General features: G+C 39.6%; 1 protein-coding gene across 4 annotated transcripts in view; it reads right to left on the bottom strand.

Annotated features, from left to right (window-relative positions):
- ETV1 (ETS variant transcription factor 1) overlaps positions 1-2,453 on the bottom strand; it is a gene marked incomplete at its 3' end in the record, with an annotated part of 64,498 nt that extends 62,045 nt beyond the window's left edge. For all 4 annotated transcript variants that reach the window (XM_080340039.1, XM_080340035.1, XM_080340034.1 and 1 more), the window contains exons 1-2: positions 1,917-2,453; positions 1,044-1,131 (exon numbers count right to left, since the gene is read on the bottom strand). In XM_080340039.1, the coding sequence (XP_080196165.1) occupies positions 1,044-1,131; positions 1,917-1,961 (133 nt within the window). In that variant the 5' untranslated portion in view covers positions 1,962-2,453. The remainder of the gene's footprint in view (positions 1-1,043; positions 1,132-1,916) is intronic.
- Positions 2,454-13,589: the final 11,136 nt, after the last annotated feature.

Below are 13,589 nucleotides of genomic sequence, written 5' to 3'. Positions count from 1 at the left end.
AGACTAAGTGGGATATTTGAACTGACAAATGGTTTATTTTTAATTTACTGTATTTTGAGAGAGACTTCCTCTTTTATGAATGCTGACAGATAGCTATTTAAACACACTTAAATGACAGAGGCTATTCATTTACCCTGTGGACTGCTACCTCATGTTCGTGTCTGGAAATCATTTAATTGAAAATCAGAAAGTTGCCTTCTTTTCAATTTACCCTAGAATAAAATTTCCAAACAAGTATGTAGAGATTTTGAAAAGTGTATCAATATGTCCTCACCCAATAAGATTTATAAAGGGGTAAGCTGCAGGGCCCTATATGCCTTCCAATATGTCTTACATACTTAGAAGGGTGTAGGCGCAGCATCTATACTGACAGTAACCTAAAGAAGTGTTAACAGCTATTGCTAGACTACAATTCTCAAACTACAGTCATGTGAGCAGCAACCTATGGGACCAAGTTACAAATCTTTGGCCATACAAAACTTCCTCCACTCTAGAATTCCTTAATTGAGTTCCCCAGGATTTTTAACCCTACCAGTGTTACACAGCAATAGAGACAGGCTACCAGACACCTGGAGCCTGACTCTACAGAAAAGCCAGAGTGAAAACCAACAGTCTCTACACGAGCATTATCATGCCGACTGCCGTCACTGAATGCACACCAGTGAAAAGGATGTTAAAAGATCGGAGCAATGAGGAAAAGCCCTGAACCTCGAGAGGCCTGGAGGTGAAAAAGCCAGGTGCCGTGACTTGTGTCAGATGCTGCAAAGGCTTGGCCTCAGTGCACGATATCCATGTGCCACATGTGCAGCAGTACCTCAAATGCAACAGGCTAAGTCAAGGAAAGAACACTAACTTCATCAGTTTATTGCCTTTGCCAGTTTGTTTTGCAGTAGTAAATGCAATTTTCTTGTCTTGTTTATTCAGATTGATCCAGATATATTTATCTCCAAAATAAATAAATAAATACCTCTCAAAAAGCTTTTCTGCATTAGTAAGTAAGCAGAGGGGGGGCAAGGGGGGGAACGGGGGGAACAAGCCCTCACCTTCTGAATCATGAGCCAGGTCTCTGTTAATGAATTTTCTTTTCCTGACATTTGTCGGTCTCTCATTACAGTTTCTCCCACGCGGATTCTATAAACAGGAAAGATCAGTTACTTCAGAAATCTGAGGGTTGGTTGGTTGGTGGTTTGTTTGGTTGGTTTTTTTTTTTTTTTTCATTTAATCAAGAATACTCAAAGCTGGCATGAATTCTTTACATTTTCAAACAGGGAAACTATCGGCTTGCTGCCTCCAATTTCTAGCAAAAGGTATTGCTGAGCACCTAACATTCTCTGAAAGATTCCTGTGTCTAAATGCAACATATTTTTATGTATGTATCTATGTAAACATCTGTTTGTACAGATACATATATAATGTGTTCAAGCAGCAACACAATACCATGTATTTTTAGCATCTAAAGTACACAAACCTACACAATAGCATATAAATCCCCTCTGCACAAGCTATGCAGGAGAATCCAGATATAAAATTATAATAGACTGCTTTGTTTCTCCGTGTTACTTATAACATGTTTGCAAAGTCCTGAAAGAAAAAAAAAATGTTAACGTTTGCCTCAAGTTCATTCTTCTGAGTGTAGCAGGCAAATGCAGCCAGAAACTTTGAATGCAGCTGCTGCTGCTCTTGCCTCTCTCATCCGCTAATCATGTGCATGATTTTTTAACCATCTCAAAACTGTCTTTTAAAGAACATGATGCTTTATTGAAAGAGCTAAGAAAATAGGCTCATCCTGCAGGCAAATCTCCCAGATGAAGTCGTCCCTACAGCAATAACAAAGCAGATACTCAGACTGTGAAACTCCCCCACAGAAATAAGTCGTAGTCAAGTTTACAAACACCAACTTTGAACCGATCACTCACATTGGTGACCATGTAAGGCACTTGCTGGTCATAAAATCCATCCATTCTGCAGGTCTTCCACAAGTCTTAGCTCAGTGTTTTATTTACTGGGCATTTGATCTGGAGATTTCCTCGGGATCTGGACTCCAACCAGCCTAGAGGGGAACACAAGATGGCTTTTAGATTTAAAAAAAAAAAAAAAAAAAAAAGCCATGAATGAACTGCTTGAATTTGCATAGCTAATTAACCTCAAAGAGTCCCATTCATAAAAACAACCCTCCCTTCTCTGCCTTCACCTGGGTTACACGCTTCTGCCAGGAAAACACGGAGCAAAAGCACTTCGAGGCAGCAGCAGAAAGCGAGGCGAGAGGCTGGGGTTTATTTACACTCCCCGCCGTATCCCCCGGGCGATCCGCGCAAGTGGCAGCCCCGACTCTGGCAAACGTGTGCTCAACTCGTAATGGCGAACGGCGGGGCTGGCCGCGCACCTCACGGCAGCGGCGGCGGCAGCGCCCGCCAGCCGCAGCCACGCACACCCCCCTAAACACCCCCCCACACCCCCCCACACACACCCCCGCACTGAGCCACCTTCTCCCCCAGGCTCGCTTTTGCAGCCCACCGCCAGGCAATCCTGCGGGGCGGCGGACAAAGTTGCGGGGAAGACCCACCTGAAGGCCACGCGCGGCGATCGGCTGCAAAAAATTCCCTCCAAATTTAATAAAAACATTAATTATTCCCCGGCACTTCCCCCTTGGAAGCAGCGAGCGCCACTGACAGAGCTCAATCCCGTGGTTTTTCCTCTCCTCCTCCTCCAGGGGCCCCCGAGCCGCGCCGGCGGATCCCCGCCGCCCATTGGCTCCCCGCGCCCCCCGCCGGATCGCCGGATCGCCGCGCCGCCCGCCCCGGCCCCGGCCCCGCCGCCAGCGCGGGGGGCGAGTCTCCGTGCTCCCCTCGGCTCCGCTGCCGGGGGTGTCGGGGGGGAGGTCGGAAATCGCAACTCGGATGCGCGGCGGTGCCGCCACGCAGGCACACCGTGTCCGCGACACCCCCCGAGTGACGAGGCAACCCCCTCCCCTCACCGAATTTATTTTAAAAAGTAAAGTTTGGCCTCTCGTGTTAAAAGCAAAACGGCATCCTCACCCACACACACGCGCGACTTTTCTGGTGGCAGAGCAGTCCCGCAAAACTTCGCGGGAGCCCAGAGGTGAGGGAGAGGTGAGCGCGGCGACAGGCTCAAGCCACAGCGGCAGGGGCTGCACCGCTCCGTTGGGATCTGGCGGCATCCCAGGGCTGTTGGTCGTGGGGTTTTTTTGGTTTGGGTTTGTTTTGTTGTTTTTTGTTTGTTTTTTTTTTTTTTTCCTTTTTCACTGAATCATAGAAAGCAGTGGTTATTTGTACTAGGATGACATAATTTCTAGGTTTTGTGGACATATTTTGGCAGCATCCAGGCACTGGGTCTAGATTGAGGGTTTTTTTGTTTTGGTTTGAGTTTGGTTTTTTTGGGGGGGTGCAATGGTGCCAGAACCTATCAAGCTCAGGATTTCTGAGGACTTCTGAAAGAAAGTGAGCTTTTTTTTCTCTGTATAGAGGGACTGTTGGAGGGCAGTGTCCAAAACCTGCTTTTTCTAAACTGCCAAAATGTACCAAAGCAGACTGTATGGTTTCATTTAACAGCTATATTTGTCCTTTCTTTGAGCACTGAATTCCAGGTATCACAGCAATCAGGTGGTAAATTTAGGTATTCATGACGTCGTCTTGCTGTGTGATATGAAGTTTCAGATTTATATGATCTGATGTAGTTCAGCAATTAACAGGCAGAGCCCCAAGCTAGCAAATCCAGCTTTACCCTCAGCCCTTCCTGAGGGTTTTATTTACAGCTAAGGGTGTAAAGGCAACTAAAGAAATCTGCTTTTACATAAATCGTCTCCAGTAGCAGTAACACTATTCAGGTTACTTCTATACTAACATTGTTTTTCAAAGTTACAGTTGTTTCACTACACCATATTCTGGCGCATATTACATTCTGCCACAACCATTCCCCTTTTCTCCTTTCTGATCTCACTGTTCATACTCGCCACTTACCCTGTCCAGCCAAGGAAGAGGAAAGCACCATGTTCCTGTCACTTCTGTCCTTCCCATGCTGCCTTGTCAGGGAAAATTTTCACCACCAGCAGCTTGTTTTCTGTGTTCTTGCTGCTTGTGTTTCCACACGTGCAATCCAGCATTCCTGGAATTACAAGAAAGTAATTATATTCTCAGTGTTGTATAAATCTATAATCATTTTATTGTGTTCTTGGCCACATCTCTTGAGTTGCTACTGCTGTAAGCCACTCTTGTGATGTAATTGTGGAATAAAACTCTGCCAAATGCTCCAGGTATAAATGAAATTTCCTGGGTAATGAGGCCATTGTTTTCTTATTTATACCCATATCCAGACTAGAGCAGCTGCTGAGCCAGGGATGATGGCCTCATGGGAGGGCTGTGGCTACAGATCTGTCCCTGGGGAGCACGTGACCACTTTAACCCCTGGACCAGCAGAGCTGATGAAGCTACTGTCTCCAGTTGTCCACACCACCCTGCCAAGTGGATGTCTGAGCCACTCATCGACCATCTCCAGAAGCGCTAGGCTTTACCACGTACTCTTCTAAACCAAAATCAGTGATGAATTATCATTAAGCAGCGCACTAAAAATTGTCAGTGTGTCAGTCAGACAAAGCCAATTAAGCCAGCCCCAACTGAAGTTTCCAAGGGACCTTGTACCCACCAGATACTAGGTACCACCTGTGGCATTTGGACCACTGGATCCCATCTTGCACTTCCCTACACCACAGGCTCACAGGCTGCTGGCACAGCACCTTGGCCACCTTTCAGCACATACCCCGCCATGGCCACATGTTTGGCACCCCAGTTTATGGAGCTGCAGGAGGCTGGCACTCTGTAACAGCCAAGATCTCTGTGCTCCCGGTTGGGCTGTAACTCCAGGAGAAGCTGTGACTTAAAGGTGTCCTGGCAGCAGACGAGCTGTACTGCTTGCTGTCACTTCTCACACCACATGCCTCTTCTTCCCTCCTCCCCCAACTGGTCTTTTCAGGCATGCTGGGGGGAACGGAAGAGTAAAGCTGTTTTGAAGTCCTCTTCATCCTCATCTCTCTTCATGCACTATGCTGAGTGGTACTCAGAGAAACTTCATTAACTATTAAGAGGTAGATGCTTACAGGAAAGAAAAAAAAAAAGCAACCCACATATCTACTGGCAACCCACTCAAAGCTCTGTGTGCACAAACACAGTCTTGTGCCATCACCAGTTAGACTTCTCTTGCATGTGAACTGGTGCAGCCACAGTAACTATTTTGTAACTTTGCATGTTTGTCCAAAATTCTTGCAGCTTTGTTTTACTACTTTAATAAAGTTTTAAGGTTTTCACTACTATTTTCAGGAAACAGTATTCTTAAATATATATATATTTTTTTAAATAAACCTTTTAGAAAACTAAAAAGTAACCTCAAAATCACTTTGTTTTTTACTTGAACAGACTGAACAGCTTTACCAAGTTGAAAACATTCTGAAAAATGTGCTGCATTTGTTTTACTAGAAAAAATAGTTCTAAAAATTCAGCTTTTTTAATGCTACTGCTTTACAAGCAAGATATTTGTGTTCTTTTAGAAAAAGACATGTTCAATTACACTACAAAGCTTCACTATATATTGAAAATTATATATTATTTCATTTTCATAATGTATATGTATACTTCACATACTTATCTGAAAGAAGACAATGATATATTTCTTGCTTGATTTGACACACTATGGAGCTAGAAATAATTGCTGTAACATAAAAACCAGAAATAAATCCAGGCAGACAGAGCAAGGAGAAGATTTTATAAACTCTGGTTTTCCTGGAAAATGTGAGAAGAATGTAACCACATTTTCAAATTAAAAAAAAAAACAAAACATAATCCAATAGGATAAAATCTAAACTCAATATGGAAAAAAAAAATAACACAAACTGACTTAATAACAAGACAGAGAGTTACCCTCAAAAATGCTTTATACTGAAAAAAAAAAAAAACAAACAAACCTTTCTGACATCTTTGTAAAATTATATATACATCAAAGAAGATCCTTCAGTAGAAGGATAGGCACAGTTGAAATGTAAGAGGCAAGTATATTTCAAAACAACATTCAGTTTAAAAAATCCCACTTGTTTTTCTGAAATTGTTTAGCCTAACCATTCCTTCCAGGCATTTCCTCAGTAAAGGTGATGTACTTATGGGCCTGATATACAACAAAAGGGTTGCCCATGCTGTCAATCCAAACAACTGTTGAGCAGCAACTTTTAAAACATGGTCTATAGCAGACTCAGTAAAATAACAACTAAACATGTGACCGACTACAGCAAAACCATGAAAACCGAATGAGATTTCTGTCTGGAAAATTAACCCTTGACCACATTTTAACCTCCTGATGCTGACTCTTTCAGTAGGTTAACAGTGCTTATCTTATCGTGACACTACTGGCATAGTAGTATAGTAGTAGTGTAGTATATAATAGCAAAATTCAAAAGAAAAAAACAGAGGAATTAATAGTGCAGATACCTGCCTAACAGCAGAGCTTTTTGTAAAGCTTTTGATTCAAATGCAGCATCAAGGAGTGAAACCTAAATTAAGAAAAAAGAAAGTACCAGTAGGAATAAAACACATACATACACTAAACTATCAGAGGTGGAATTTACATACGAACAAGGATCCTCAAAGAAAGGAGGAAAGAAAACAAAGAAGTAACCCCAGTTTGACTGTTTTTAGTGTATGGATTAATAACATATTGCCTATGTCATTGTAATTTAGAACTAGCATTGTGCAAACTGCGTTTAAATGCCCATTTACCTGGCAATGCAATGAAATGCAACTTTTAGTAAAACTTTTATGCTAGCCAGGAAAACAAAAATTAAGATATTCCACAAACAGTGCAAGAAAACAAAGATAAATCAAATTTTTTATTGCAGAAAGGCGAAAAGCAAATTTGCTTTAGTAATATTTTCAGCCTTTTTCATAACTAAGACTTCAAACTGAGGGTTGACTATAAAAGCTTTAGAAAGGAGAAGGCCTAGCAGCTCTCTTTAAGCACTGGCCCATTTGTTGGAGCAAAGTAACCTCAGTATTGTTCTGGCTCTGCTAGTAGTCTGCTGGGTAATCCCTGCATGGGCAAGCCCTGTCATCTCACTGAGCTCATTGGCGAGACAATGATACTTCCATCACTTGAGAAGTACTTTTGAAAATTATAGAAAGTGTATGATGATTGATTGTAGAGATCCTGGCTACACCTAGTTCCCTGGATTGTCTTAATCTAGCTCCTTCCAAATTGGTGAAGGGCAAAAATCATGCTGTGCCGATGTAGTAACTTCAACAATAGTTGCTACAAAACTGGAGTGGATTATCTAGTCCTGCGAAATGGTGCTCAGGAAAGAACGTTCAGCTCTGTGTGCCATCATAACCAAGGCAGTAAGCATCCCTCTACCACAAACTACCAGTGAACAAGTTAAATGGCAGTTTGATTGACTCTCATAAATCACTACTGCCTCATCTCAACAATGCTAATTTCCTGGCCAACTGAGCAAATCAAACTAAAATAAAAAAGATACTAGCCCAGGACCTAATATAGCAATATATGAGTCACTGGAAGAACAAACCAAGTAGGAACATGTACGTGTAAATTGTAATAGGTTTTTGCAGGGTCAGTAATCTCCCAGTTTACTCCCCTTCCAATTACACTTACGAAATGGCTGGCCATGATTAAGTGATAATGAAGTAGCCTAGAAGTCATTTGGATATCAGGCCAGTCAAAGAATTTGTGCACAACCCCTAATCTCACAGATGGCTTTAATTTGCATGTCCTCCCTTATGAATACCAAGAGAGAATCATGCAAACACTTCATAATCCTTCACATACTTTATATGAGATTTCTGCCCCACTATAGTTCATAGGGTTTGTAGAAAACCTCAAATATCCTGGTGCAGTTATAGTCTAAGACAAACATGAAGGAAGGGAAAGGAAGAGAAACACTTAAAAATTGTGTTTACTAAGTTTGCTGGAAAATCTGTCATTTAGAAGCTGTTCATTACACATTAAATGGGTTTGGCCATGATTTAAACCCTCCTGACAGCCTGAAATCCAGAAGACAGAGATGATACAAAGTGCCCTGTCAGAATTACACACTCCCACTCAAGATCACCATTGGACATGCTCAGAGCTTGAGCACAGATATTAACACAGCAGCAAGAGGTCTGTAGGAAAAAGCAGTGCCTTTTATTAAACGAGTGGCTATAATGACCAAAAAAAACACAAAAAAACACACAAAAAAAAGAAAAAACAAAAAACAAACAAGCTTTTGGAAACAAAGAAGTGCCTTAAGTTTATCTGCTCTTTTTTAGTAACTGCATCAAGCAGGCTAGTAAAAAATAAGACCTCTCTACAAATGTTAATTGATGCATTTTGGCAGTTACAGAGATGATCAAAAACTATTAGTATTAGCAGTCAATGGCTATATTGATACTACATCATATTATTGGCATTATCATACCTGCACTATCAATATGTTACTATCTGTGACTCTCTTCTCTTTATGTCCTAGTCCTCTCAGGAAATATTAATAGATATACACATGTGAAATCATAAATGCCTATAATCATCAAGACATAACCATTCATTTTTGCATGCCTACCATCCTGAAACCCAGATGTCTGAATACAACATCTGAGTATTCCGAGAGAAAGAGTACTAGAGTCAAAGAGAGAGAACAAAATCTGAGCTCAGCTCCAAGCACATGAAATAACAAGACACTGAAAAGCAGATATAGATTATTTATAGAAGGAAAAAATTAAAAGGCAGTGAACAGTATTTCTTAATGCTTGTCTAAATAGTAAAGGCCTGTCTTAGTAGCAGAAGCAAATAATAAAGACCTAGGTAAACCATGGCCTTAGTTGAATTACATATTTGTTGTAAATTCTGTTTCAGAGACAAAGCCTGCCCCAGTCTCCAGCATTAGGAAGTTGCTATGCGGGCAAGAAGGTGAGAGTTATTGTGTTCAGGTGAACATTAATTTTTTGTGTCCATCAGCAGCATGGAACATGTATTTGTTATGGAATAGCTAATGTAGGAGAAAGGAACTATGTTAACTCCTGTGAGGATAATCAGATCATATACATTATGTTCTCAGTTTTGACATATCAAATACATTCTGTAATTTTTCAGTTGCTGAGAATGCGAGCCTTGCAGTAGGGCACTGTTTTGCCTGTGAAGGTGCCGAATAAAGATGCCAGTCTCTGCCTGAGAGAATATTTTTGTTCTTTCAAACAGAAATGAAAATATGTACTCCCTCCCACCCAAACCGGTATCTTTGAGAGGCAGAAGTAACAAAACAGGCAGCAGCTAGGTATGGTGTCTACCTGTGCCAGACGGAGGCGTTTTAAATCAGAGGTTTTAAGGCAGCATTTGAAAGAACACAACATATGAGGTTCCTGAGCTTTCCCTGGGAACTTTTCCCATACAAAGCAGAAAGTAAGTAGCAAATGCAGGGCACTGCAGGCCTTCATTGTTGATAATTCAGCTACTACAGCTATTACACAGCTACCTGGAGCAGAAAACATCACAGTTAGGATAAAATATATTACAGAGAGCCAAAGGCAGAGTGCTTCAATGAAAGATGGTTGAGGACAGCATAGAAACCAGAGGAGGAGGGCAAGACAGACAAGGAGCCTGTGCTTTGTCGCACTACCTGGCGTGTGCAGACAGAGGTGCCAAAACAGGGATGTTCAGAGATGGGAAAATTGAAGGCAAGCAGTCACTGACAAAAGATAATGTTCAGCAAGTTTTAGATTGAGGACTAAACAACTATTTTAGCCATGTGGTAACTGAATTCCTCAGTGGGAAGAAATCACCTAAAAATGGAGCCTAAAATTATACGTACAGGTGGAATAGGATGTACAGGAATTACAGGCCAGAGTTCTTCCAAATGAATTGTGCAAGTCTTCACTGAAATAATAAATGTCACAGAGGATATAACAACACAATCACTTTTGAACCCTTAGAATTATAAAACATAACAGGCACAGAACATTTAGAAGCAGGAAGCGATCTTTTCATGCGCTGAATTTAATGTGCTTAAAAACTTTCATTTGCACCTCACAAAATCTGTTAGCAAGAGAGGAAGGCATAATTACCCCTGTTTTTTGGAAAAGGAAAATTAGGCTCTTGCAAGCATACCAAGGATCAATAAGAGGGAAAAATGGTGCATGCTGGGAGGATTTCAGTCATATTCAAGGACTTCATTGCTCCTCTGACCTGCTATATTGGGTCACCAAACTGAGCTCTGATTTTAGAGGCTTCTTCCACAAAAAGTGCACAAGGTTACCGTCATTTGTAACTTTGCAATTCATTAGTTTTCAGTATTTGAAAAAGAGGGGAGAAGGGAAAAACATATAATCTTTGAATGTTAGGAATTTAATTTTTTCAGTATCGTGTTTTAATAAGGCATTCTTTCCTTTAATTACTAGTTCATATTGAATTTTGTTTTACCCTAAAGATTTTTTGTCTGTTTTGAAGAATAAGTCATGTTTTAAAGTATCCTCCAAGAGGTGGAATTGAAGCCCTGTTTTATGTGATAAGGGGCAAACAGGACAAATATGGTCTAGCTCCACCTGCTACTGCTGCTATTCAGCTCCAGGTTCAGCACAGGGAAGCACAGAAGATGAGATGGCTGCAGCTTAAAGGATGCTGCTCAGAAAAGGAGCATCTTGCTGAAATATCTTTCTATGGGTCCACACAGAAGTAGTTTAGTTTATTCAGGTCTGCACAACCATAGAAGAATTCATTGGTGACTTTTCATTATTTTATTTCTAAAAAATTGGTTCTATAACTAAAATAACACATCTTTTGAGAACTGTCTGCTGTCTTAATGGGCAAACAGCCTGTGTACTGTCCACAAAAAGCAAGAAGGATTCTTGTAGTATAGCGACATTTCATGGTCTTACATTTCTTTTTAACACATCACAGGCTGGAGAAATTACTCTACAGTAAATGTGAAAAGCCTTTTTTACATAAGGAATTCCTCATAAGCCATTCTGTTCCATCTATTTTCTTGTGCATATTATTCTACCTACTCATTTTTATCATAAAAGAGTATAACTGAGTAGTAGAGCAGAGCTTTTGAATCCAAAGTCTGTACAATCTGTTTTGTTTTGAAGGAGGAGGAGATTTTAACAAATTTTCCACTGATCTTCTTTACTCTTCATTGTAGCTTTTTATTTGGTCTCTGTATTTCTTAGGTTGGCATGGTGTTAAATTGGGTGGTACCTGCTCTACATATGAGTTTGGAAATACCATAGACCAGGACTTAACAAGTGAAGTTTTTTGTGAGGGGTTTTCAGAGCATCTGCAGGAAAAAATGTACTATTGTGAAAAAGATCCACAGAAGCAGCTGCTCTTAAAATGTCATGCATGGACAGAGAAAGGGTTGCACAAAGTTTCCACTACTTTTGAAGAAGAGTGGTAAAATAAAAGTAAGAATAATAATAATAAAAATATCAGTTCAACAAATGCCAGTCAGTCTGAATGGAAATTTTCAGTTTGGCAGAAGTTCAGAAATGGAATGGCAGAACGAAGGCAGGAGGATTTGACATTTGCTTGTGTTTCGAAATCACATCTTGGTTGAGAAAGAGGGAAGGAGAAGAAATAAACATCTCTAAGAAAAACAGCAATATAAACAATATAAAAGGTACAGTTTATGTTTGATAGAACTCAGATTATGTAATTACATTATGCCATTCATATCATGATCCATGTTATTTCTTAACCTAAGATTTAAAATACAGTAATCATATTTGGCTTTTGAACATAATAGGTTTCACTGGCATTCATTTTTTCAATTTTGGTTTGGGTTCATCTGTATTTATTGTAATTTAAGTTTCAAGTGCTAAGTTTAGCTCTCAATGTTAATTGCTATGTTTATTTTTCTTTTTAATTTTAGGGGCGTGTAGTACAGTTTGAACTGGAGATTAATTAAATTCCTGGTAAATCACATTCTAACAGGAAATGCTGGAATCCCATTGTGAACAAGGCCAGCCTATATCAAAAAAGAAAAAAAGCAGCTTCTCATTCAGTTAGAATACAGTTCAAATAAGAACAGAAGCCCAGAATGACATAAAAAGTCCTTGGATTGTAGATTTGCCTCAGGAAAGCCATAAGAATGTAATGCTTCTTATATCTAAGGTTACAATCTCTGAAATCTGGTACTTTATTCAGGATGTTCCTATTAGAAACTCTGTTGACTCTATTATCATCACCATGCTTTCCATGTTGGCCTAAGGAAGAAAGCTGGCTTTTATTCACATCTTACAAAGGAAAGCTCAAATTTACTAGGCACAGTGCCCTGAGTCATTGTGGTTTGTTTTTTTTTTTTCTGCACAGGGAACATACAAAGGAAAACATACCTGAATTATGCAACTTTCTTCCTTGCTTTCTCTTAATGTTGATTTGTTTTATCAACTCTGATTACCATATTATGTTTTGAAAACATAATTTGTGGCATAAAGAGGTACCAAGTGTTTGAAGGCTAGCACTGACTACAAGTCAAAGAAAAACCTTCCAAGAAGGACTTTCAGTCCTTTAAGTTGAAACAATGGTTTTGTTGCCTCATTCTTTGGACTGGATGCCATTCTTTACTGTCAAGTTCTTTTCATAGAGAGTCAAAATATTAAGTTCAAAAGCTTATAGATACAGGATGAAAATTATCTTTGCCTTCTAGGGAAGTTCATGTCATCATCATGAAGATGCCACCTTTGGTACAAGTCCCTTACACAGATGACACAGATACGAAGGAGCAGTAATATAAACGAAGAAGCACCCGTACACACAGACACACCTAAAATTATTCAAAAACTAAATATCCATTCACTATTCTACTCTTAGGATAGGAAAAATTGTGTACTTGACAGATACTGGTCAGTTTGTTGGGACATTCAAAAGCTTAAGCAATGAGTTAATTATTAGAGCCATGCATAATGCAATTCAGGTCAAACTATTGATAGCAAGGGTGCCATGGTTATATACATAAAGTCAAATTATTTCAAAAAGCCATCAACTAATTGTAGTGGTAAAATGAGAAAATATCCAAGTATTTTTGCTGAATCACAGAGTAAAAATATAAATATCCATAAAGTACATATCCATATTCCAGAGTTAAATATTGAATCCAGACCAGCAAAAGCAGAAAGTAAACTAAGCCTTGAAGCTGAGAGCTTGAAAAATTAATGAAAGTGAAATTAGAAGTTATTTCTCTAAAATAGAAGGTGTCACCTCTTAAAGAAAACCAATGTCAGATAAATGATTGTACAAAAGCAGGGTAAAATGCCCTTCTTCCCACCCCTGATTTTGCATCTTCCCACATTTATTCATATAGGAATGTATTAACAACTTTTTTTATTATTAAATGGAGCTGAAACTTTCCCATAAAGAACTCAAATAAATATATCTACAATTAAGGTTTCCTGATTTATACTCTGTATATCCTTATAAAATAAAAGAAGAAAGATCAACCCTAAAAAAACCCAAGCAATTAAATGTTTGGAAATTCTGGATATTCAAAACTAGCAAACAATTTATGAACGTTTCTATTTCAAATGTACCATTGGAAATTTAAAAAA

Source organism: Nesoenas mayeri (assembly GCF_963082525.1).
Source record: "Nesoenas mayeri genome assembly, chromosome: 2".
Classification (NCBI taxonomy): domain Eukaryota; kingdom Metazoa; phylum Chordata; class Aves; order Columbiformes; family Columbidae; genus Nesoenas; species Nesoenas mayeri.
The sequence above is the reverse complement of the archived record's forward strand: the minus strand, read 5'-3'. Positions and strand labels throughout refer to the sequence as shown.